General features: G+C 42.1%; 1 protein-coding gene across 1 annotated transcript in view; it reads left to right on the plus strand.

Annotated features, from left to right (window-relative positions):
- Positions 1 to 4,740: 4,740 nt before the first annotated feature.
- Positions 4,741 to 27,670, plus strand: part of SLC4A7 (solute carrier family 4 member 7) — a 98,271-nt gene continuing 75,341 nt past the window's right edge. Inside the window, exon 1 of the mRNA XM_056857990.1 lies at positions 4,741 to 4,827. Coding sequence (XP_056713968.1) covers positions 4,780 to 4,827 — 48 coding nt within the window. The 5' untranslated portion in view covers positions 4,741 to 4,779. The remainder of the gene's footprint in view (positions 4,828 to 27,670) is intronic.

Below are 27,670 nucleotides of genomic sequence, written 5' to 3' on the forward strand. Positions count from 1 at the left end.
AATGCATGGTGTAGTGGTTAAGAGCGGTGGACTCTTAATATGGAGAGCTGGGTTTGATTCTCCACTCCTCCACATGAGTTGCGGACTCTAATCTGGTGAACCGGGTTTGTTTCCCCACTCCTACACATGCAGCCTGCTGCGTGACCTTGGGCTAGTCACAGTTCTCTCCGAACTCTCTCAGCCCCATCTACCTCACAAAGTGTCTGTTGTGGGGAGGGAAGGTGATTGTAAGCTGCCTTGAGACTCTTTAAAGGTGGAGAAAAAATGGGGTATAAAAACCCCCTCCTCCTCCTTCAATATTTCCTGTGTAGTCCAACACTGTGTTCCCTATTTCTAGCCCCTCTCACACTCAGTCTTTGAAAAGTAGCTTATGAATACACCTACAGTATTAATGGTTAGCACTCAACAAACCAGAGAGATCTCAATGTTGACAGTTTTATGGCCACCAGAAGGGCTAACTGGGCAGTGGGAAGAAGGCACTGTGGCTCTGAAAATTGTTAGTAGTCATTTGTACTGAAGATACTGAAGCTTTCAACACCACTGCAGCAAATGTGCAGCACTAGTCAAATGCCATTTTTTGCTATGGGCAGATTAATATTGCCAGTCCTGAGTGGGAAACAGACTTGGGCCACATTTCAAGCTCATAGCTGATGGTAAACTTTAAATTACCAACTTGTTTATCGGATCCAACAGAGAAAACAAATGTTGTGTTGGCCATTTCAGTATTATTTGCACTATTGGCCAATGATACTAGTATGCTAACCATACCAGGAGGATAACTTCTACTGGGCTTTAACGAACTTAGGAGTTTTAAGTGAGCTGGGAAGTCTGATGGGCAGAGGGACCTAATGGCATCAGATGGGAAGCACTAACTATGGAAACATTTAGAGAATTGACATAGACTTAATTGGGAGTTTGGTGTAGAGCCAGGAGGATGTCCAAGTTTCATTTGTAAGCTGAATATGCATCATCAGGGTATGTTGTAACTCCCTGAAGTGAAGAGTATGTGGGAAGAATATGATCTGCCAGAACAGAGTCTCATGGGAGAGGGAGACAGGAGTGTTATCCTTGTGCAATGTCATTTCTCTGACACCTTGAACTTAGGAAACAATGCAGTAAGAGATTGTGTTATGACAACTGGCATTAATTGTAACTTTCATGTGTTAATGTGATGCTGCACATGCTGTGTGTGGCACCACTTTTAACAAACGTATATGTTTGTGTAGTGTTTTCAGTGCTGCACCTGGCTGAATAGTAGATTTTGACACTGGTTCAAATTTATGTCCAGTCATTTCCTTCACTGGTTTGTCTTGGGAAGGCCTCTGCCTAGCCCCGAATTGTGTGTGATTTGTGCTGTTCAATAAGCTATTAAAATGTGTAATACTAATTACATTTTGTTACACAGCTGTTTTGCAAGACAGCTGTTTTTCTTTGCATGTCTTGGCATTCACTTTCCTCAGACCATTCGAAGGAAATCATTATTTATTTATTTACATTATTTATAGTCTGCCTTTTTCACAAGGACTCAAGGTGGATTACACAGAGTGAGTCAACACAATCAACAAAATGGGACAAAATTTTGCTTGATTGCTTGCATGGGAATCTGAAGTGGAGAAATTCCCCCTGAAGAAGCTTATGCGAAACGTGTAGGGGTTACAGAATGTATTAAAATACAATTCCTTTGCACCAATTATTGTGTGGGGTTTTTTGCCTCTGTTTTGTTTTGGTGCGCCCCCCCCTCTTTTTATCCACTTAAATGGAATCAGCCATTCTAGGCTCTTCTATTGACACCCTTAGGCTCTTTGCATGAGAGCAAGTCATGGCCTCCATCTTAAGCAAGTCATGGTCTACGTCTCCCACTGTGGAAAGGGAAGTATACTCACAGGGGTCTTGTAGTTAGGCTAAATACAATAAAGAAAGCAAATAATTTGGCATTAAAATACTAAATAAATGGTCCCTAGTAAAATGTACCAAAGCAGGTTTTTTTCAGGTTTGTGACATAGGAAAGGGTACTGGCTTTGGAAACTTGGGTGTCAACAGGAAGTGAAAAGAATTTGTAGCTGTGGCACACCTCCCCATAGACCCATTTAATCATAACAATCTCACTGTGTGTAGAAACAATGAGCCGTACACAAATACAGGTGCTCCTTAAGCTTAATCACTAGTAAACATTCGGCTTGCATCCTGGACCAGGTGTTATACTGTCGTCGTCCCCCCCCGCCAGTTGGATGTGCAGATCTGTTGCAGACTTTAAAAAAAACCAATAGTCCTTTTTCTACAGTGGCCTTTTCTACAGTGTAAGTCTCCTTTCCCCTAAAATGAGGCAAAAAGAAAAAAGGCAGGCATAGTTGAGACGCATGATCTGGATTGAGGTAAAGGCATTTCAATATCACCTTCTGTCCTTGTATCTATCCAAGGGTTGCCAACCTCCAGGTGGTTGCTGGAGATCTCCCGCTATTACAACTGATCTCCAGGCGAGAGATCAATTAGCCTGGAGAAAATGGCTGCTTTGGCAATTGGACTCTATGGCATCAAAGTCCCTTTCCTCTCCAAACCCCACCCTTCTTAGGCCCCACCCCCAAAATCTCCAAGTATTTCCCAACCTGGAGGTGGCAACCCTAATCTATTCTAACACAACTTCCTCACCAAGTACTCCTAATCCTGTGCATTTTCTTGGAATAATCCTGTTGAATCAAGTCTCATTTGCTTCCGAATACACGATCATAAAACGGGAGGCACACCTTTCCATTATTCAAATGAAAGCAGCTGTTTGATTTCACAAAAATACAATTTAGCATGTATATAACTTATTTTATTTTTGCTTAATTTATACCCCGTCCTTTCCCAACAGAGTCTGTCTCAGAGTGGCTTCCAACAAATATACATATGGAATACAACATGGAGTATAAGTTAAAGCATAGAATAAAACTACGGTCACTGATTCAAGTTAAAGATAGTAGAAAAGAGCAAGAGTCCAGTAGCACCTTAAAGACTAACAAAAATATTTTCTGGCAGGGTATGAGCTTTCGTGAGCCACAGCTCACTTCTTCAGATACAGCTAGAATGTGAATCTGAAGAAGTGAGCTGTGGCACACGAAAGCTCATACCCTGCCAGAAAATATTTTTGTTAGTCTTTAAGGTGCCACTGGACTCTTGCTCTTTTCTACTACTGCAGACAGACTAACACGGCAACCCACCGTGAATTATCTTCAAGTTAAAGATGGCATTCTAAATATTGTCGAAGGCTTTCACGGTCAGAGTTCATTGGTTCTTGTAGGTTATCCGGGCTGTGTGACCATGGTCTTGGTATTTTCTTTCCTGACGTTTCGCCAGCAGCTGTGGCCGGCATCTTCAGAGGAGTAACACTGAAGGACAGTGTCTCTCAGTGTCAAGTGTGTAGGAAGAGTAATATAGTCAAGTTTGGCTTCCTGTCCTGAAAACTTCCAGACTAACAAAGACCACAGTCCACAATAGCCATGCAGATTAGCTTTAACATTAGCTTTAACATTAACAGATCCCTTCAGGATACAATGGTTCCATATTAACATACCACACCCTCATCAGCACATTATCTTGATACTTACAGGACAATGGTCAGCACATTACCTTTGATACTTTTTGCAGGACAATGATTCAGCTCAAACCCAACCCCTTTCTGACTATATATTACTCTTCCTACACACTTGACACTGACCTTCAGTGTTACTCCTCTGAAGATGCCTGCCACAGCTGCTGGCGAAACGTCAGGAAAGAAAATACCAAGATCACGGTCACACAGCCCGGATAACCCACAAGAACCAATGGCATTCTAATTTCTTACCTATTATATATAATAGTGATTATTCTTAATGGTGAGCTGACTTATAACTAGTCGTAGTAGGCAGAGGACCACTAACGGCCCAGGATGTCGCATGTCCTCCAAGGACTTGAGACAAGAAGAAACCAAGGGAAAAAGTGGGGGGGGGGCAACGAGAGAAAACAAAAGAAAGGGCACAATGCTCATTTTGCAGCAGTGTTTAAGAGCTGCCCAAACGTTTGGGACGGCCCCGTTAGGCAGGACGGCTTTTATTCCTGAAGGCGAGGAAACTCCGCCGAGGCAGCCAAGAGCGAGTTAACGCAGCGTGGTCCAGAGAGCACCCCCACCCCTCAGAAGCCAGCGCTTTGCATCACAGGCTTGAACCACACTTCCTCCCGTGTTTGCATCTGTTCCGCAGTAGCGCGAGGGCGGTGTTCCCGGCTCCGGGTCGGTCATTTCCCACCCCGCACCCCTTTGCTCAGAAGCAAAAGCCCATTTTGGAGAACTTCCATTCATAGGGTCGCCCTGAGTCGGAAGCGACTGGACGCCGCTTCACACGCACACAAGCCCCCCGCTTTCGTAGCACGGGCGAGCCAGCGCGTGACGGGACCGCCGCCCAAGAGGGCTTCCCCCCCCCTCTGACGAGAAGAGCGGGCGGCCCGCCCCTTTCGGCGCGCTCTCAGCCAGTGGAGGAGGAGGAGGAGGAGGAGCCATCCCCTCGCTCCGATAGGGCGAGGCCGCTGCCAATCGGGAGGCGGGGAGGCGCGGCGCGGCGCCCGCCGGTTTGGCTGGGGGTAAAAAAGGGAGGGGGGGTGAAAGGAGAAGAAGAAAGAAAGGGAAAGGAGAGCGCGGCGGCCGAGCTGAGGGAGCCGCGTCGTGGTCGGCAGCAGCCGCGCCGGCCGCCCCTTCTCCCCTCAACTCAGCCGTAGCCCGCCGGCCCCAGCGGCCCCTTCCCCTCAGCCCCGGCCGCCCCTCGACGCGCCATGGAGGAGGAGCGGGCGGGAGAGCAGATGAGACCGCTACTCACAACGGTAATGAAGCGGGTGAGGGGGGCGGGCGGGAGGAAGGCGCCCCCCCTCCCCAACCGCCTTTCGAACCCCCCCCGTCCCTCCCTCCCTCGCCGGGGCTGCTCCTCACGCGCTTCCTCTCCCCCCCCCCGCCCTTCTCTCCTGAGGCGGCAGCCCTGAATGTCTGAGGAGGCGACACAAAGACCGGCGCTCCTCGCTCTTCCGGCCTCCCTCGCAGGTGTCGGGGGGGGGGGGGTCCTGGAGGCAGCAACAACAACAAAAAAGACCTCACCCCCCATGCTTGTTTTCATCTCCTTCCCTCCCCACTCTTTCGCAGCCCACCCACCGTGCCCAAAACTGCTGTCACTCGTGGGTGGGGGTGGGGGCACCCATTCATTTTTCACTTTTTATCCTTTTGTGTGTGTGTGTTTGTGTGTGTTTTTTAACTCCTTGCTTGCCCTGCCCTGGATGGCCCAGGCTAGCCTGATCTCGTCAGATCTCAGAAGCTAAGCATGGTCAGCCCTGGTTAGCATTTGGATGGGAGACCACCAAGGGAGTCCAGGGTTGCTGTGCAGAGGAAGGCACTGGCAAACCACCTCCGTTAGTCTCTTGCCGTGAAAACCCCCCAAAAGGGGTGGACATAAGTCGGCTGCGACTTGACGGCACTTCACACACACACACAACTCCTTGCTTAAATGTGTGTGTGTAAAGTGCCTTCAAGTCGCAGCCGACTTATGTCCACCCCTTTTGGGGGGTTTTCATGGCAAGAGACTAACGGAGATGGTTTGCCAGTGCCTTCCTCTGCACAGCAACCCTGGTGTTCCTTGGTGGTCTCCCATCCAAATACTAACCAGGGCTGACCCTGCTTAGCTTAGCTTAAATAGTCAATGTATTTTCAGGCGCTGGGGGAGTGGGGATGGTGGCGGCGACTGATATAGCCTGCATTCTTCCTCACTTTTTTTTGTCCTTTGTTGCTCCTGCCTCAGTATCCAGCATCTTTAGTCTCCCTACCCAGTTTTCTCGCTGTGTGTGCGAGAGAGAGAGAGAGAGAGAAAACGTGTGTCCTAACAACTCCTCTGCTATTAGCTCATTCCTTTTGTTCAGGCCAGAGCTCTTGAGAGGCCAGAGAGAGAGGGAGCTTGGGGCTTTGTTCCCAGCCTGGTCGCTTCTCTCTTCCATGCCTCTTCTCTCCCCTGCCCTGTGCCCACTTCAGGTTCTTCAGCTCACGCTAGAAGTGTCAAACAGGGTAAAAGGGATAACGAGTGGGCTGTGGCCACCAACTCTTCTCCCTCCGTGGAAGCAAGGACATGCGTTGTGGGTGCTGCGCGCTGAGTTGGTGACTCTAGAGATTGCAGCTGAGTTAGCCAGTGAACCCTCTCCTTGCACTGACTTGCCTGTAGCGTGCAAGCGCATGGCTAGTCAGCGCTAGCTCTTTTGTAGCTCAGATCTTGCAGTTGTACGGCGGCGAAGAAGGAGCATGCTATTTTCCGGCCCTTCTTTTTGTTGCTGGCGTAGCGAAGGTGGGTAGAGATGAGTAATATAACAGTGATTCACTTCCTTCAAGGCTGGGGATGTAGTGAGGTGAATGTGCATTTCCTTCATAGAGTAACTGCCAAGAAAAAAAACACAGTGTTTCATTTTGATTTGTTCCCTTGGTAAAGATGACTGGGGCTACAGTTTTGTACACACCTACTGTGGAAGTAGGCCCTATTGAACTTGATAGGATTTGTAAGTAATGTTCTGTCAGATGAGAATTTGTTCGGTGTTACTATGTCTTTGTCCTGATGTGCACATTGGGTAGTTTCCTGAGATTCCTTGGGGCTGCACCAGGGCAATTAATCTAGTATGAATTAAAGGCAGTGTAGACATGCCTTAGGAAGGTATTGGAGAGCCCTTCTGCATTGGCAGCCTAGGTAGTTAAGCAAATAAAGACTCCACTGTACGTGTTTTTGTTCACTATAATTTGTTTTGCTCTTTGGAGGGCAATGTTTGGCTGCATAAATGGCATGGAAAGGAGCACAGCAGTGAAATCAGGTGCTCTCAACTATAGCTGACATTTGTATATGAGTCTAAGGTCCTATGTTGGCAACTGTGCAGTGCAGTTTGCTGAATGGCAAGAAAATACAATAATCAGTGCAATAGAGTACCATCTTATACCCCTGTAAAAGCACTGTACTGAACCATTCCATTTTACTACAGCCATACTCATAAAAATGCCTTTGTGAACATTTCTGTTTTATAAATTAAGAGGAATGATTGAAGTGTGGGAGCCTTCTTGACATCAGGCAGGCCATTCCACAAGGTAGTAGCCGCAACAGAGAAAGCTTTGGTATGAGCCACCGTTGATATTATCCATTTTTAGGGTGGCACCATCAGAAGGCTTTGCTGAGATGAGCAAAGCTGTCAGGGTAGAACATAGCAGGTTCTGCAGATATGTGGGTCCAAGGTCATGTAGGGTTTTCCTGGTGATAACCACTACATTGAATTGAACCTGGTATATTATCAGTAACAAGTGGAGTAACTGCAAAATAGGTATAAGCTTAGTCATACTTCTCCTAGCTCCAGAAATAACTGAGCTTCAGCATTTTGTACCAGCTTGAGTTTTTGAGTTGACTTCAAGGGGAGACCTATGCACAGAGTGCTTTACAGTAGTCTAGCCTTGGGCTTACAACAGCATGGATCTATGTGGCCAGATTGGCTGAGTCAAAGTAGGGCTAAATGAAGGTGGGAGAAAGCATTTTTGTAGTTGCTTTAACTTGCTTCACCATAAATAATTATAGGTTCGATATAACACACAGGCCCTTCACTGCATCAGTGAGGGTCAGCTGAATCCCATCAAATGTAGGGAGCCAAGTGCCATTCTAGACCTCAGCCTTCCCATCCAGCATCAGCTCAGTATTGTCAGGATTCAGTTGCAATTTGTTCATCCCTAGAGATCTTCAGCATGTAAAGCACGTGCTTTGCCACTGAACTGTTGCTCCCCCATGATTAAAATCCATATTTCTATATGCTGGTATTAAAAAAATAAAGCCAATGTGAGGCAGTGGCTGGAATTTCCATGTGGGGTTAAATCTTATAACATTGTTGTGATACTGAAACTCTGCTCTGAGTTCCTTGGAGGAAGGGTGCTATACAAATGTAAATAAAACTGATTACTTTTACCTGCTGTTTAGCATGTATGTTTATCAAGTTAAATGTGATTCCCTGTGTTTTCTTTATATGGTCTACTTCCTTTGTAAAGGGTCTTCCCAAATAAGCAAAACTCAAGCCTGATTAAGGTTTTCAAGTATGCCTGAAGGTAAAAATATTTTCTCATTGTGGTTGATGCGTGTTTTACCAATTTAAATTGAAATGGGGATTGCCTTTGTTTTGGGTACTGAAAAAGGGGGGTTCTTGATCAGCCAGTCTTTGACTAGGCTGCTGCTGATTCCCCCCCCCCCACATGTTTCTGGGACAAATAGGTTGTAACAATTCTTTTGACTTTACAGATCCTTCCTTCATCTCTCGTTGCCCCAACTATGCTCTTGCTGGTCAAGGCATGAGTGGTACAATCATGTAATTCTGTCATTTTTAGTAAAAAACAACAACAACTCTGAACCTGCTGATTACAGTGGGAGGCAGTGTAAAAGGTAAAGGTAAGACCCCTGTGCAAGCACCGGGTCATTACTGACCCATGGGGTGATGTCACATCATAATGTTTACTAGGCAGATTTTGTTTATGGAGTGGTTTTCCAATGCCTTCCCCAGTCATCTACACTTTACCCCCAGCAAGTTGTATACTCATTTTACCAACATCGGAAGGTTGGAAGGCTGAATCAATCTTGAGTCAGCTACCTGAAACCACCTTTCGTCTGGATGAAACTCAGGTTGTGGGCAGAGCTTTGACTGCAGTACTGCAGTTTATCAATCTGTGCCAAGGATTGTAATGCTAAACACATTTTTGGGGCACAATGGGACTTGGTTCTAACAGAGTAAATGTAGGATTGCACTGCACATTTGGAACTGAGTTGTTGAAGGAGGTGTGGTAAGTCCTTTGAGGCTAGAAAGTTTTCTTCATTTTCCTTATTTTGTAAGCTGCCTCAGCTAGATTCCTTGCCATAAACGTGCTAAAAATAGAAATACACTCAGGGTCCTAGCTTAGATTTTGGGGCCATATTGGCTACTGCAGCAAATCATGTTGATTCATGCATGATTCTCTTTCTCTCCCTTCCCTAGTCATACTTGGCCTATGTGTCCCTGGTTGGCAGTTAGCTTTACAAGCAAGAGGGGACAAAACCCAGCACCATTTCCTTCCCACTTTTTTATCCCCTATTCCTTTTGAGTTGCCTGAAGTAGCTGGGAAAGAGACTGATGAACATGACAGCAAGACAGAAATTTACCTTCTTGTGCTTGGATTCTCATATCCTTTCTGTCATATGGGGAGGGAGGAGGAGGCCAGAGATGCTTGAAAACTATCTAAACTAATGTTATAGTCTAGTATGAGCTATTATGTAGCCCTCTTATTTGGTGGATAAAGACAGAAATCTTCAGGCCCCACTGTAGAAAGTCTGAAAGATTTGCTTCAGTTGACTCTGACATAATTTATATACCAAAATATTTCAAAAGTTATAACAATTAAAAACCATAGATATTTGAAATAGTATACAGGTGTTTATACTAATGATGGTCCAGTAGCAACAGTTTGGACAGAAAGCTATTAAGTGCCAGGAACTCCTAAAGAGGCAGGGAGCTGCATGTGTTCATACTGTGTTGCGTTATGAAAAGTGAGTAACTTTATCTACCAGTATATTTGACAATATCTACCAGTATTTATTGAATTTGTTACTTCTTGTTCCGGCAGTTAGGTATAGTTTGAATAGATTTTTCAACATCATGTAAAATACATTGCTTGTGAAAAATAATAAGTTTCTGCACTTTCTTGTATTCTATATAGTATTTTGAGATTGTACATAGATTATCTAATTCCCAAGTGTGCCCCCTGCCTACAGATACTTAAATCTGCAGATAGGGGCACACTCACCTCAAACAGATGTTTCTGTAGACTTGGGGGACCCCCTAGGTCTGCAGAGAAATCTGAAATAAAAACACCCTGGGGGTTTAAATACCCCTGATTTTTAAAAAAGCGTTCTCTGCGCACGTGCAGAGAATGCACCTACCGTTCGGGGCTGCTGCTGACCCCTACTTGGCCAGCCAGACATGGGGTGGACACCCAGTGTGCTGCTGCTGCAGCAGAGCCCGAGGCGCTGGCAGCCCTATCCACAGTGACTAAAGTGCCTGGGAGCCATTGGCAGGCCCATCTGGTTGCAGCCAGTTAGGAAGGTGAGTGTGGGGGGGAGAGGGATATGGGATTCCCCCCTGCAATTTTTTGGGCCTCCCCCTCTGGCTCTGGGCAAGCTGGAGAGAGAGTAAGGCAGGGGGGAAGGAGGCCTTGCTGTGCCTGCCTGGACAGGCTCCGGGTGAGCTGGCAAGAGAGCAGGGCTTTGTCAAAGTCTGTCAGTTTTCAGTCAGTAGTAAGGAGAAAAATACTGTTAGAATGAGAGAAAATTCCAAAATCCAGCGTAGAAAAGGTTGCTGGTTTCTGTTTCTGACAACTGTCTTGTATATTCGTTCTCTCTGTTTAATGAAATCTCAGCTCATGGTTTCCAAAGTGTTTGAAGAGTTTATAAACATTTCTAGATGATACAAAAATAGTCCCTTCAAGTTGAAACCTAGTTTAGCTGTACCTCTGCTACAGTGAGTAATACTTTTGTCTGTGGGGGGAGTACTGCTGCAGTGGCACTAGAGGGCACTTGATGCTTTCTGATATCTGCGTTAGAGAACTCCTGGGCTGCAAATGTACCGGTAAGATGTAAAAGACAAGTGACAACTTGATTGAGAACATTTAGTTTAACAATCCCGTGGCTGGCATTTAGCGCCAGGAACAGGCCATGCTGGTAAATAGATGCATCTATTTTTACTTTAGTCTTTGTGTTCAGGATGCTGGTGTGATCTTTCTTGAAGAAATACTTCCAGATTGAATATATGGCACATACCTTATCTACATAAAAATAGATTAACACCTGTGGAGGTGAAGTGTTCCTATTCTGAGGCCAGAAAAAAAAAATCCCTAATTGTCACTGCAGGTTATAAATCCAGAGAGTTCACCTTTTTTGATGTAAAATAACTTAGGCTTCCAGATGATTGTCTACACTTTCTACACTTCAGATGGTGACCAGCAATACATGACACACTTTCAAACAGCTTTTGGATTTCTATCCTTGGTTGTTATTCCTGATATGCCTGGATATGGGATTAGTTCTTCTTCACTATGAGGAATAAACTTTACAACTGTAAATATACTAAATATAAAGTATCTGGTTCATTTGTGCCAGTTATTTGTAAACTAATGCCTAACAAATTGAATTCAGTGGCATATTGATATAAAGTGTAGATAAATGGAATTAAGAGAGGAGCTGCTTTCTAATACTGAAAACAACAGTCAGCAGGGTAGGAAAGTCTTACTTATTTACTTGTGTGTGTGTTAAGTGCCATCAAGTCGTTTCCAACTCATGGCGACCCTATGAATCAGTGTCTTCCAAAATGTCCTCTCCTTAACAGCCTTGCTCAGATCTTGCAAATTTATTTACTTACTTTGTTTATATGTCCTGCCTTTCTCCCCAGTGGGCCCCCAAAGCAGCTTCCATTATTTTTCTCTTCTCCATTTATCCTCAGAAACCCCCATGGTGGGTTAGTCTGAATGTGTGTGACAGGCTGAGCTCATGCATTTTCATGGCGCATTGGTTATTCAAACCTGGGTCTCCCAGATCTTACTCCAACATTCCACTATACCAGCTTGTGGGGGCTTATAATTGGGACTCTTGTTAGGGAAAAGAGTCTCGTGGTGCAGAATGGTAAGCTTCAGTATACTTCAGTCAAAAGCTCTGCTCACGACCTGAGTTCAGTCCAGACGGAAGTTGGTTTCAGGTAGCTGGCTCAAGGTTGACTCAGCCTTCCATCCTTCTGAGGTTGGTAAAATGAGTACCCAGCTTGCTGGGGGTAAAGTGTAGATGACTGGGGAAGGCAATGGCAAACCACCCCATAAACAAAGTCTGCCTAGTAAACGTTGGGATGTGATGTCACCCCATGGGTCAGTAATGACTAGGGCTGTTGAAAAAAATTCGGTACAGTTCGGCTTCGGCAAACTTCGGCCCTTTTAAATTCGGGCCGTGCTGAAGTCCTAACTGCCCCCCTTTGGATCCCCGAAACTCGGGCGAGGTCCGGAGTTCGGGGGAAAATTCTGCAAATCTGTTTAAAGGCCCCCCCGCGAGCCTTCAGGGAAGCCCCCTGAAGGCGCGCGGGGGGGGCGTGGAATAGATTTGTGCCTCCCGGCCGGAAGGCACAAATCTATTTAAACGGCCCCCACGTGCGCCTTCAGGGAAGCCCGTGAAGGCACGGGGGGGCAGAGGGTTTTAAAGACCCCCCGGGCCCTCTTCCCAGGACTCCCGGGAAGAGGGGCGGTGGGTTGTCAAGCCCCTCTGTGCTGTCTGCGCAGGCAGGGCAGAGGGGTTTAAAGACCTGCCGCCCCTCTTCCCGGGACTTCAGGGAAGCTCCCTGAAGGCCTGGGATCTTTAAACAGATGTGTGTCTCCCGGCCGGGAGGCGCAGATCTGTTTAAAGACCCCCGCGCGCCTTCAGGGAAGCTCCCTGAAGGCGGGAGGGGGGGGAAATCTGCGCCTTCCAGCTGGAACACCCGAACTGCCGAATTCGGCTCCCCGTTTCCCCCCCTTTTTTGAGTTTGGTTCAATCCGAACCGAAAAACCTCCGAATTGGGGGAAATGGCTGTTTTTCGGTTCGGGCCGAACCGAATCGACAGCCCTAGTAATGACCCTTTACCTCAGGGGTGGGGAACCTTTTTCCTGCCAAGGGCCATTCGCACATTTATGACATCATTCAGGGGCCACACCAGGTGTAGATCTCCCGGGGGGGGGAAGAGGCTAGGGTTGCCAGGTCTCCAGCCACCACCTGGAGGTTGGCAACCCCAGGGGAGGCCACACAGAGAAGGCCTGCAGGGTGCCCCCACTCCCCCCTCCCAGGCGGAAGGGCAGCCAGTAGTGGGCCTGAGCAAACGAGGTGCCAGGGGGGCGCAGCCCACAGTCGATCGGCAAGGGAGGAAGGAAAACAGAGAAAGGAAAAGGGAGGGAGGGAGAGAAAGGGAGAAAGAAATGGAGAGAGAGGGAGAAAGAAAGAAAAGGACAGAGGGCTCCCGAGGGCCACAAAAAATGTCCTCGGGGGCCGTACCTGAGGTTCCCCACCCCTGCTTTACCTTTACCTGTTAGGGAAAAGAAAAAAATGGTAGGAGGTGCGTTAGCCGCTAAGGAAATCTTAAAGCAACAGTTCTTTATTTTCTTTTGCAGCCTTGTCTGGAATAATTAGCTGCTTGTGGAGCATTGAGGAATTGTGCTTGCTATAGTGCTCATACTATCTATAGTGATGTTGTCTGGAGTATGTTTTTTGTTCATATACCAATTAGTAAGTCAGATATCCAGATGAGACCACAAACTCTAGCCCGTACTGGTGTATACTAGAGTTTCTTTTTGATTTTGGAAGAAAATTTGGGACATACTATCAGCAAGGCTTAAGAAGAACTAATCATGACATGACTACTTTTTATTTCCCTCTACTATATAGCTAAAGTGCCACTGTCCTATGCTAGTCTTTTGTGCCCACTCCTTCTGTAGTAGTAATTTGGTACAGTATGTTCTAATAGTGAAGAAACGAGGGCCATGCCTGAAATGCCAAAAAAAGTGCTTCTGCTGATAGCTAATGACCTAGTTCTTACAAAAACAAAATCTATTTGTTTCCCTCTCTGCTGTAGCTTGATGCATTCGCTGTATCTGCATTATCTTCAAGTCACACTGCTGCTAGTGTTCACTTAAATTAATCATCTGTAATGGAAGCTACTTAGCTACATTTTGGAAGCTGCAAGCTGCTTAGTGTGGTAAAAAATAGACTCTTAGAATCAGATTATATGATATGCAATTTCTAATCACTCTTGCCTACACTTAAATGTCGTAGTCAAGACAATGGCATGTTTGTTGGGGTTGGAAGATGATGTATTATGTTCTTCTTTCTACTCAATGGATGCTAAAATGAATTCAGCTGGTATAAAACTGATGAACTCCTTATAAATGAAATTGTAAAGAGTTTAACAGCATCCCAAAGACTAAAACTGAATTTTATGTTTATTTTAGCTACTGGTTCTGCTACAGTTTATGAAATATGTGCTCAATCAATGAAATCTGAAGTTTTTGTCACATTGATACTAATTAATAGTATCAAGTTAATAACTAGTTTGTCATATTGATACTAATTAAGTTTTATTAGTATGTATTAAGTTAATAACTAGTTTTGAACATACATCTGCATCCTGCTGGTCTTGCAATAACGGGCAAATAAGGTTCAATATCCCTCAAATTAAGGACAATTAGGGACCTTGCCATGAAAAATGACTGGGGGAGGCAGACAGTACGGGATTAAATACTTGTGTCTTAGTGTGGCTACCTTCTTCATGCTCTCATTAGCCATAACCATGCTACAGGCATGAGGTACATTGTTGCGTATTCCAAAAGTGCACCTATAAGTATAGAATCTCTAAATTCAGTTGAGTTAGCTCAGCTATAACAAAACAACTAACAGCATACTACCTGTTGGCACTAGAAAGGAAGAAGGAAAAATGATCTCCCAGAAACTGAGATCATTGGATAGCAAGCAAGTAGCCACATTGTCTTCTGAAGCTGAAAAGCCCTGATTCCTTTAACTTTTTGTTCACCTTTTCTTTATTAGTCCACATACTTATATATTACTTTTGAAATGAAGATACTCAAATGGGACACAACTATGATATTCGTATCAATTGAATGTTGGGCTACTTTATATATTCCACAGTAGTGGCTGATGCATGAGGGTAAGCATTCTTTCCCTCTGCATCCTGTATGAAACAGGGAGGGGTATGTGTTTTCTCCTTTCCAGAGGTGTGTTCTGTCCCTTACAGAGACACTGGGGGTAGGGGATGTCCATATATCTTTCCTTTACAAAAGACCTGGAAGCAGGAAGAAAAGAAGCACAACTTGTAACTCTTATTTCACTGCTTCTGTGGAATGTGCAAAGTGGCTCAGATACACATTTCTGTATGGTGTAGTGTTTAGGTGTTGGACTAGGACCTGGGCAATCCAGGTTTAAATCCCCAATTGCGCCATGGAAGCCTCCTGGGTGACCTTGGGCCTGTCACACACTCTTAATCCTGACCCTGGCTAGTATTTGGATGGGAAACCTCCAAGGAATACCAGGGTTTTGACAAGGAAGCAGGCAATAGCAAACCACCTCTGAACATCTCTTTCCTTGAAAGCCCTAGGGGGTCGCCATAAGTCAGCTGTAACTTGATGGCAAAAAAATAATCATAATTTCAGAAAACTGTTTTTATAACGAAGCATAGGTCTGCCTCGGCTATAGTATACAGAACATGCACTTTTAAGTTAGTAACAATTTTATTGTTGTCTGTTTTTTTATAATATCACTATCATTTTCAAACTTGATTAAACGTTATTCCTGTTACCTTAATCATAATCAAACCTACTGTTTTAACAGTTTCTTTCAAAGTGAAAATACTGGATGGTTTTCCCAGGAACTTGCATTTTCTTACAGTTAGAGTAGCTACTGTTTCAAGCTCTGGAAATGGACATTCTGGCAAAAGGAAAACTTTTAATGTTCAGTAGTTGATCAAAGTTCAAAATATAGCTAAATATAACAAGATTCACAGTGCAGTCATGCAAGCACAGCTGCTACTCACCCCTCCTGCAATTTATCCTATATATTCCAATGCAGCATCACTTTCCATCTTTAATAGTCATATTCCCACCCCAATTAGACAGAATGCCACTGTTCTCCCTTTTTCACGTTCAGGATATTATACAGTGTGTCCCTGCAGTTTGCACCACTGCTAGAGTTCTTTAGTCCCAGCATGTGTCTGGGAAGGTACAAGTGTCTAGTGCCATTTTCGTGAGCAGCTCTGCTGAATTCAAGCATACAAGCCTTTGGCATGTTTGTAGAATGGGTATATGCACTCACACAGGTACCCGTCTTGCTGACCTAGACAATTCTGTCTCTTTTCTCAAGCCACAAATCTTATCTTTCTAACTTGAAAGTTAGGGGTGCAACCTGCCTTTGTAAAAAGCTTTTAAACAGAGAATAGGCTCTGAGTGGGACCTGCTGTTTTCTGTAAATTTGCATTCTTCAGCTTTATTTCATGACAGTGTTAATGGGACTTGTAGTTTTCTTGGCTTTGCAATTCTATTTAGAAAGCTTTTAGAGATTCAGCTCCCATTGACCACATGCAATGAGCGTTCTGGCCTACAATGTTAGACATGCCGCCAACTGAAGAGAAGCATATGCTACTTATTTGAAATTGGGAAGAAATCATTAGTGAGTGTATTATGTGCTAAGTTAGAGAGAGAATGGGCCTTGTTGTGAACTGGGTAAGATTGAATTTTAGACTTATTATCTGTAACATTATCACATGTTTCTTTTATGCCCCTACTGTACACACATGCAAGAGGCTACTTCTGCTTTTTTCCTTGGATTTCCTGAAAGGTTGACACGCTGGAGCTTGCAGGTGAGGAAGGCGGGAGAGGGTGTGTGTATGCTGGATCGGGGCCTCCCTCCTTCTCTCTGGTGCTCGGGCCAGCACGTTGCAAAGATCCGCCCCCCCCAGGCGCGGCGGCTCTGGGCTGGCGGAAAGGCAGAGAACTTTTGCGGGACTTCTGCGTGCGCGCAGAGCCCAGCCGGGGCAGGGAAGGGATGCCAGGCTCTCCTCTGCCGCGACGTGCTCTTGGACTCAGACATATTATTTGAGAAATGGGTTGATGTGGCCAAGAGAGCCTGCCATCAATTACATCTGGCTCATCGATTATCTTTCCTTTTGGGGCTGGTTGACTTTGCAGGGTTGATCCATACTATTGTAAACTCAGGGTCTGCTATTGTAACATTTTCTACATGGAGAAATTTGGAAATTTCAATTAGTACAGAATGTGACTTCCTGTTTATTGAGTGGAGTAAAATAGTGTTACACCATTCTTAAAACAACACTCTGTTTCAAGCTCAGTTTAAGCTGATGGTTCTTTCCAGTAAAGCCTTATGAAATCTGGGATGCACATATCTAAAGAACCGCATGTTCTTATAATATATAAACCTATGTGACAGTTGTGTTAATCTCAGCAGTGTCTCTTGGTTGTGCTGCCATCTGCTGTAATTATATCTTCAGCCAGAACCCCGGTCTTCTTCATTGCACTGCCAGTGCTACAGAAATTAGAAAGTTAGGATGGCTCTTCCAGGGAAAAATATAAATTAATTTTTAGAATGGATAACTATGCGGAATCTGAGATTGGTCACTTTACATTTGATGTAAAGTTCTGATTGAATTATTTTAATTGTTCTTGATGGTGTTGCATATCTTTGTGACCTGCCTTGGCCCTCCAGGGGAAGGTGACATAAAAAAAATTACATAAATAAATCCAAAATATAACATGGATGTATGTGGTTATACAGTCTAGTAAAGTTTTTGTGAGCTACTGATTGTTGCAGACTTCCTTTGAATGATTGCAGTATGCTTTAAAATCTTGGTGAAGTAACACTTTCCGTATTGACCTTTGGATTATTTGTAATCAAGAGCTGGATATATGCAATATCATGTGTGAACTCTTCTTGTTGATGTGAAGTAGGAATCTGAATAATGCTCAGCCAAGGTAGGATCATGGCCGCGACCTTGGGATGGTGTTGCTAAATTTCAAATGTGTACCTTATTAGCAGACTTGCTTCTGAATGCTGTATTTGTATATGCTGCCGTTGCAGAAAAGTTCTTACTTTTTCAGGATTATACATGTTTGTAAACTATTATATCTTGCTTAAATAAGATAAATTGTCTGTACTTTCTAGGAACAAAATTGTCTGTACTTTCTAGGATTATTCTTGACCCATACATATTCCCCATTCCTCAGATGTTTTTCATAGATAGTTGAGAAATCCTTGTAAGGATTACTAGATACTGATAAATCTCTGTGTTAAGAATATTTCAGAATATATTGGTTGAGATTGTTTTCATTTGGAGATTTGAGTTAAACACAGTGATGAAATCTTAATATAAAAACATTTCAGTTTGCGTGCTGTTTTTAGCTGCTGCTGTGCTAAATGTTAAGTCTCAAACCACATAGTTTCAGCTCCTTTTTTGGTGTGTTCTCAGTGGGAATGGAAGGCATGCCATGTTCTTCAATTCTGCTATTGTGACCCTGTGCTGGTTGTAGTTTATTGGCTTGGAAGATTAAGTATCCTTGAATTGGCTGCAATTGGCTGTACGAGAGAGCCTTAGACCTTACATCTGTGGGCATAGTGTTATAAAGTTATTGTGTACTGGCTGGTATCTCAGGACTTGTTACAGTTCAGTCTTAGCCAAGGACATTTTCCCCGTCTTTTGCAACAGCATGGAAAGAAAACACATAGACAGCGACCTGTTACCTGTATGTACTCTTTTAAATCTTTGCTCTTTAAAACTATTAGAACAAAATTCAGTAATTTATTATTGCTTTCTTAAAATTCACAATGATATATTCATTTATAAAATACTGTTGGAAGTGTGATTTTTGCCAATGTTATTTGGTACAAATGTTTGTGATGGTGTTGGTAATGGAATTTGCATGTAAGTAGAAATTATTTGTGTTTTAACATAAATTTTAATAAACGTAGTTGCAGAACATGTGCTGTGTTTAAAATGTCTTTGAATTGTGCCATTAGTAGTACATGTTAACTAATACTTTGGCAGTACTCAGGTAAATACATGAGTACAAAGATAGGTCAGTGTCTTTTCTTGAAACTGCTCTAGATTCTTTTTGTAAATGTACTCCATTGAACTCATTTTAACACTCTTCTGTTCCATGCACTGCTTTCTTATGCAACCATGTTAGCTTACTTTAAGAAAAAAGAAAAGCCTCTGAAACATTTAAATTTTGTGTCAATCAAATGACTTTTGTAGGTCATCTAGAAAGGTAATGGGACTTAGGTACCAGCTTGAGTAGTATCAATGTTAACCCACATGGTACTTATCTCAGTGCCATGGTGAACAAGGATTGCTGCTTAGCAGGCACCCAACATAAACTAAAATTAGTGGGAGGAATTTCCTGTTTGCAGCTTTATTTTGCATTATTTTTTGGGGGACACGTGAACAGAATTGTGGAAAGGTGGTCTGCAAATTTTAGATAAAACATCAGTTACTGAAGCAATAGTTTGTGATCTTCCCTGCTGCTATCTTCACCTTCAAAATTCTGATTTTTTTTTTGCCTTGGGTAAAATGTTACCCATTGCTTTTAATGAAAGCAGAGTATTGTGTCTGAAATTTGATTAACATAACTTTTACACGTTATATTTTTGTCTGAGGGCTTTTATCTGAAGGCTTTAGTTCTATCTAAACATGGGATGTTTTTGACTAATAATAGAACATTTAAAGTAGTGTTCTAGTCAAATAAGGGGAAAAACTTGCTTTGATTTTCCAAAACGTCTGATTTACAAACAGTAGCAGAATTTTACCTTGATTTTCTTAAGAGTTGTTGGCCTACCTTTAAAAAATCATATTTCTGTTGAAAATTGATAGTTTTGAAATTCTCTGCTGGTACTTAGTGGATCTCTTAATTTATTTTTTCTGGGATTCTGCCACCAGCTTTACTTGCTTTTGTGTAGTGCTTCCGGAGGTCCGGATTCTAGTCTTGCCAATTTAATCTCAGTAATTTCAGGGATCATAAAGGTTATCAGAAACTTCATTTGAAACGTAAATGTAAAGTGAAACGTCTTATCCCCAAATACAGAAACCTATAGGACAATAGTCACTTTACATGGCTTTCTAAACACCATTTGGAGGTTGTGTAACTGTTGAAACCTCTGTCTGGTAGGTAGAGCCAGGCTGGTCTCCTTTCTTTCTCTTTAGCTATAGGGCCGTGTTATTTAAGACTGCATTTTCTGTGTTCAGGTGTCTGATTGGAGACTGAAAGTTACTTGTAGTTCACATGCTAAATTCTTACATTGAGAGGAGTAACAGTAATAAGTGTTTACATATTCAGAGCAAAATAATGAAAAATTTAATCTTCTAAATCTTCTTTCCTCCCAGCACCTAGCTTCCTTGACATGCCCATAACAATTTACTGGTAAATTAAAACAAGTTACTGAAGATCTTTGAAGTATGATTAACTGTAACCTGTCAGTTGTACTAAGCTCTGCTGGGAAATAGTCTTTCATTGGTTCTGCAAGTAGTGGTCAGTTAGCTTCACTGCTATTGAAATGCAGAAAGGATTATCCACAACAAACCAAAACCCTGCAAAACAATCATGAGCTTCCTTTATAGTACATCCTGTAGAAGCCAAGCAGCTCTGCAGTTCATCACCTTAACTGACGCCTCCCCCTTCCTGGATACCACCCTATGCATTATTCTGCCTTTGCTAATCAGTAAGACTGCAGGGGAGCTAGACATTTTACCTAGCAAGTAAATATCTGTGACATGATGTTGCTTCAGGTTTTCTCGCTCTTGCAAGTGGCAGACAATGAAGTGAAATGGGAGCAGTGAAACTCCAAGCTTGATTATGTCAACTTTTATTGAATAGAGGTAACTGGAGAGGTAGAGAAACACTAGATTCCATTAGACACCAGCTCAAAATCAAAAGTAACTTCTTCACTATGTACATGTTATGAAACTGGTGTAATGTCAAGCACTGTCCATACCTATAACTGATTTCATCAGGGCTTATTTGCTTACTTTATATAAATCTGAATGAACATTTCATTTGTGATATACTAATTCCAGAGGCACAGTCCAATCCAGTGACAATCAACATCTGACACTTAATCCTGAGAAACTATCAGCAATTATGGCTCTGACACTGATAAAATTAATTGTTCAATAATGTTTTTAAATATCTGAGAATGGCATATTGGGAAAACACTTGGGCCAGTAAACAACAAATTCACTTCCGAACACTAATTTTCCTAAAAATAAGGATGGAACTAACTGTTACAGGAAATGCATGGCTGCAACTGAAAACAACAAACGTCTTCTACATAAACATTTGTGACTGGATTTCTAATATACACAACTAGGTCTCACACTTGTATTTCCCATACAGTTAACCTATTTCAATAGCTCTTAGTTAAACAATTCATTTGAGGTTGGGTCAACAGTGAAGATCTGTGACTTGTGTAAAAATTATGATGCTTAATTTAGATGCTTAAGATACGTTTGGCAATTCCTCATTAGACATATTGTACACTTGTCTGTTTAGCTAGAAAAAATGAATGTAGCTGGTTAATGTGTAATTTCAGGGCTACACTTAGATGCGTCAAGACTTTTCTAAAGTCAATATTTTTGACAGGAGGTGTATTATTCACTAAAAACAGTATGGGGTTTTGTATGTAATTTTGACTGGTTTTCCTGCTATATGAAATGTGGAGAAAGCCCAGCATGGGCAGTTATTAGGGTTGCCAGGGCCGGTTGTGGGCAGGGCTGCGGGGGACACAGCATCGTGTGCAGTGCTATACCACTTCTGGTTAAAAACGGAAGAACTAGGGTGGCCAACCTCCAGGTACTAGCTGGAGATCTCATGCTATTACAACTGATCTCCAGCCGATAGAGATCAGTTCACCTGGAGAAAATGGCTGCTTTGGCAATTGAACTCTATGGCACTGAAGTCCCTCCCCAAGTCTCGCCCTCCTCAGGTGCAACCCCCAAAACCACCCGTTGGTGGCAAAGGGACCTGGCAACCCTAGGAACAACCATGGTTTCTGGTGATTCTTTACAGAAATCATAGTTTCTGGTGATTCTGGTAACTTTAAAGAAAGTAGCAAGAGCAGGGGTAGGGTAGATGTTCTTTATCTTCCTCTACATTCTATCAAACTTTGGGTATTATGTTTGTGTGTATGACAGTCATTTCTCAATGTATATTCTTCGGTGTGCATATTTGAATGTAATGGCCATTGGCTTTCTGTTTAAAATCAATATGCATAGTCAATAAAAGGAAAAGTCTAAAGAAAAATTGCTAATAATTTTTTTCCTATTGACCCCCCTGCACATGTTAAGCCTGAACCCCCCCCCCCGTTTAAATTCTTAGGTAGCAGGATCACATTTTAGGAGTGTCCATGAAAGATTTTGGTAACTGCTCTATTAATAGCTGGGTGTGTATATATTGAGTGGAAGTCTATGGGGGTGGCAGATGACATTCATGGATGCTGGGATGATGTTTCTTGTGAGGTTTCTGTTTGCAGTCCTTGTAATTTTGTCTTAAATTGATGATAGAAATATTGAAACGCTGCTTCTTATACAGTTCTGTTGTTGGGAGTTGGCAGGCCATTTAGTCCTGGACTCCGGCCATTTTCCCTTCTTTGTAAAAGAGTTAGGATTATCGTAGAAGTAAATAGCTCATCTGTGGCTAATCTCTTTCATCTTTCTTTCTGTGGAGGAGGTGGATATTATCTAGAACATTTCACCTCTGTTGTAACTTGTCATCAATAGCCCTTTTCATTTTTCATTCCATCTTAACTGAAATCATATGAAAACAGGCACAGAAATGTTCAGTGTTTGGTATGTAAAATCCAAGTGCAATTTAAATTGCTTTGTATTTACTGCGTTCAAGCTACAACAAAGGTTTATCTATACTCTAAACTTGTATGGGTTTTATGCTATTGTAATTGCAATAGCTTCCCCATAGAGTCCTGGAAATTGTAATTTTGGTAGGTGTGTTGAAAGCTTGTGTTGAAAGCACTTAACAGATCTCCAGCCACCTGGTAAGAACCCTTTAATTCTGATATACATATGCCCTTATGCTATGATGATATACATACATCTTGGAAGCACGCCCAACTGAAATCCTTGTGGCTTCCTTCTGCATAGGCATGCATAGAATTGGGTTTCATGCCATCTGAAATGTGGAAACTCATCTATATTTTGCTTCACCATGCACTTTTTATGTGGAGTAAACTAAGCCTAACAAGGATAGGGTGTCTTTCTGCACCCTATTCATTTACTCTGTTTGCTCAGCAAAATTGAGGACAATTTTAAAAAGTGTATTTCATATTATTTCAACTTTGTATGGACCTTGAATGAGCCCTGTGGCGCAGAGTGGTAAGATGCAGTCCTGCAGTCAAAGCTTGGCTCACAACATGAGTTTAAACCTGATGGAAGTCAGTTTCAGGTAGCCGGCAAGTTTGACTCAGCCTTCCATCCTTCCAAGGTCGGTAAAATGAGTACCCCTCTTCTGGGTGTAAAGTGTAGATGACTGGGGAAGGCAATAGCAAACCACCCTGTAAACCAGTGGTTCTCAACCTTTTTTTGACCAGGGACCACTAGGACTTTTTTGTTCGGTGCAGGGACCCCAAGGTTCAAAATAAAAATTCCGAAAATTTGAAAATAAACTTTAATCATAACTGTTAGTTAAACATTAAACTTAGAATAAAATTTGAATATATATTTTTATAATAGAGAACTTTTAATTGAAAATATTAATGTATTATGGGTTTATAACTTTGTTTCGTGGACCTTAATTTAGTTCTCGCGGACCCCTGGGGGTCCACGGACCCCTGGTTGGGAACCAGTGCTGTAAACATAGTTTGCCTAGTAAACGTTGTGTTGTGATGTCACTCCATGGGTCAGTAATGACCTGGTGCTTGCACAGGGGACTACCTTTACCTTGTTATGAACCTTGATTCCTCATGCTTCCTATGCAGTGATACATAGTCAAGGTAAAGGAGCACTTGCCTAGATTCATTCCTGTACAAAATGAATCATTTATTTTTGCAGAAAGTAAATACTTTGTCTAATGTGAAACTGGTTCTTAGGACTGACACACTTGTGGGGGGTGTAGAGAAGTTCAAATCATGGAATACTGATTACTTGGAATTATGTTGGATATGGGGGTATTGCAGTAAATTTTAATAATTGTAACATGAATGAAGCATATATTGGGGTTGTAATGCTGATTCAGAGGATGGGATCCAAAAAACCAATCTGGTTTAAAAAACCTTTACGTCTAACTTGAATGCTAAACAGTATCGTAAATCAGTTCACATTTATGTTCTCTCATACAGCCCCCCCTCCACAAACACACACTTCTCATATACCCTGTGGACATCTGAACTGGTTATAACTTTCCAGGAAAGAAATCTTGCAGTTTTTATGGAAAACTCATTGAAACATAATTTTAGCATTTTGTGGTGAAAAGGAAAAACTCCATTTTGGATAGTATTAGGAAAAAATATTTAAAACTAAAATAAATTTGCAAGGATATGACGCTATTATGTAAAGCTATGGTGCAGTCCCATTTGGAATAATTCTGATATGAAAAGGATATGTGAAGTGAAAAGCCATAAAAAGAGCAAGTAAAGTGACAACATATCTGAGTATCTGAAGATTTGGAATTGCTTAGTTGAGAGAAAAAAGGGTGACTAAAGGGGATCGTGATTTAAAATTATAAATGGCATAAAGAAAGGAAATTCTTCCATCTTTTAATATTCAGAGTTGGGATTATACATAAAGCTACAAAGAAAGTAGCTTTTTTGCATAATACGGAAGAGCTATGCATTATGCAAAAATACACAAAATGTGGTAGCACTAATTGAGATGGTTTTTTAAAAGATTTTAAAAATGTAGCTCTGTCAGTGGTTATTAGCAATGACAATTAAATGTTGAAAGTCTCTTAATGCCAGTTGCTGGCGACAAGCTGGGTGATGACTTTATTCTCTGTGAGGCCAGAGATGCCTGTCTGAGTGATTGTTGGAATCAGAATAGACCTTGGCGCATTCCAGCAAGGCAGTTCTTCCATTATCTATATCACGCCCATCCTAAAACAGGCACAGTGATAACAATAAGAGCACTGGTATAGCTCAAAAATATTTTCTCTTGCAGAAGTCCAAGAAATGATACAATCCTTTCTGATACACAAAGTTGTTAAACACCAAGGACAACATTTTAAATGTGTCATGAGCTGGATTTCTGTGAACACTGCATTTGTGGTTGACTAACAGCTTCTAGTTGTAGCCCATGAAGCATTTTCGTTATGGTCATCTATATCTTCATTACATATTTTCAGCCATCTAAGCTGAGGGCTACAGCTAAGTTAGATGTATTGCATGGCCATGTACTATTAATGATGGTGACTAATCAGTTGTGGAAGCAGAACTGCTCTTATTAGAATTAATTTTCTAATGAGTAAAAAACAAGCTTGCACAGAATTGAGCTACTAAAGAAGATCAGTGGGTGTATTTTGATTACAGACTTTTCAGGCCATCATAACAAGTTGAGGTGGACTAGAAGGTGACTTTCATGATGTGTCCTGGAGAGGTGCTAGTTCAGCACTATGTATAAAATTGATGTGCTAAAGCTCTGTTTATAGCAACAGAGACATACATTAGAGTTTGGGTTTTAGTTGTAGGTCAGGCTTAGATTTTGAATGGTTCAGTGTTCAAATTCAGAAAACACATTTGTAAAATATAATGAGGTCCCACAGTGTAGATATATGAGAAAGCAATGGCTGCTAGTAGTTATTCTTGGAAGAATCCTTGCATATGTAGGGTAGATTCACATAGCAGTGTAACTGGAGGGTTTACAAGGGCATGCATGCCTTTCTGTAATCCAATATTTATAGACATACTGCTTTCACATGATAGAACTTTGAAGGCCATTTCTTTACGTGCAGGCTGGCAGCAGGTCTTTGTTTCTTACATATCAGTAAAAACTAAGGACACAATATATGTATTGGCATACATGGTATTTCAACACATTTTCCAGTGGAGTAGATTTCTCTAGAGTTTTTGTATATGATGTACAGAGTGCTGCTGTGAGGGAAACAAAGACATTATAATGAGCAAAACCTCCTGACTAATGCTTATTTTGATTGTTGGTTTATCTGAAATACTACCGGTGGAGTCCTATGCATGTCTACACAGGAATAATCCCATTATGTTCAATGCCATTTACTCCCAGATACGGTACCTGTGTGTAGAATTGTACCCTAAGTCTGAAATCCTAATACTTTCTTGGGAGTAAGTCCCACTGAATGAAATGGGACTGACCTCTGACTATATCTACTTAGGACTGTCCCTGAGTCATTTATAAGGGTAAAAAATTTTGTTTTACCTTTTTTCTTTAAAAATTGGTAGAGTAATGCCCAGTAAGAGTCCAGAATGTATATGCAGAGCCTCACTGTGTCAGTTTTGTAAACAAGGAAAAGAAAATGTTCTTCTACTTTCTCTGTGGTTATAACAGTTTTCAGTCTTTTGATGGTGGTTGTAAGACTTTACATTCCAGAGGAATGTTCTGTGAGATGGAGAAAAGAAAAAAAATTATTGCATTTTAAAGACAAATTTTATAATAGATTTTTGAACCTTCTTAAAATGTTCCTGTCAGTTTGAGAATATTGTTGTAATGTATTTACAATAAAAATATAACACAAGTCTTACTTTACATGATGACTGTCTCCTCAAATGAAACACTCTGTAACCATGTTATATCCTCGCCTTTCCCTGCTTCCTTCTCTTCTTCCCACCCACCAACCAATCTACCTAATACCTGAATTAACAGATGTGTCAATTTTTTCAAGTGAACCAGTAGCAGTCATAGGGACAACTATGAAATGGATGATCATTCTTTGATATACATTTTAGACTGGAGCTCAACTAAGTGAGATGCTGGAAATGTGTGATCCAATCTCCAGAGGGCTTCGATTTTCTTTTCAAGCAACTGTGTCTGTGTGGGGATGTGATTCTGTGGCAGGATGGGCCAACACATCTCTTACCTTTCCTCTCTGTACCATTTTGCCAAGAGCAATTACCTCCCAGGCTGTGATTAACTCTGATAGGGTTTTCTCTTTCCAGGGAAGTGACTTTTCCCGTTACCTTTCATCAGGACTAATAATAACTCAGGTGTATGTGCACACACAGGCTTTTTGGAGTTAACTGATATGTATGTGGGGTGTAAGCATTAATATCTCCCAACCCAGTGCTTTGTCCTTGATCCAAATTGTCCCCCCCCCCGGCAAATGCTTTTAAAGATGATTGGAGATCTGGTCACCAATCTTTAGTATTTTGTCTAGCTGTGCTCTTAATCTAGAAGGCACAATCTTCTGATCGACAGCTCATTTCACATTTAAAGGGGTGCTAGAATATTCAGTACAGATGTGTGTGTCTCAGATTTAAGCTTCATTAAGTCACCCTAGAATTGCATGTTATGATTTTTTTTTATTTTACATTATTTCATGATACCTGGATCATGAGTGTGCCCATAAAACACCTTGAAATATTGTTGCAAGTATTATTGAGAATATTGCATAAAATGTTCCGCTTTCTTAGTCCAAAAAATGGTTAACTGGCCCAAATGTCTATATACACTGACTAATTAGAATTGAAAACTACTTATTTAATAGCTGGTGGTGAGGTGTGAGTTATATGATTAACTTGTATTTTATTTGTAAGACTATTTAATGATGTGTAGCAGTGCTGTGACCTGGATAGCCCGGGCAAGCCGGCTCTTGAGAGATCTCAGAAGCTAAGCAGGCCTGGCCCTGGTTCATATTTGGATGGGAGACCATCAAGGAATGCGAGTTGCTGTGCAGAGGCAGGCAATAGCAAACCACATCTGAAGTATCTTGCATTGAAAATCCTACAGGGTCACCAGATGTCTAATGAGGAATTACCAAAACGTATTTTTGAACATTGATTTATTCACAATGGTACTGTTTCTGCCTGTATACAGAATGTCTGTTTTTAAGGCCATGATGAAGATGCTGTTGACGATATGGACACATCAAACTCTACTA

Source organism: Euleptes europaea, chromosome 11 (genome assembly GCF_029931775.1).
Source record: "Euleptes europaea isolate rEulEur1 chromosome 11, rEulEur1.hap1, whole genome shotgun sequence".
Lineage (NCBI taxonomy): Eukaryota > Metazoa > Chordata > Lepidosauria > Squamata > Sphaerodactylidae > Euleptes > Euleptes europaea.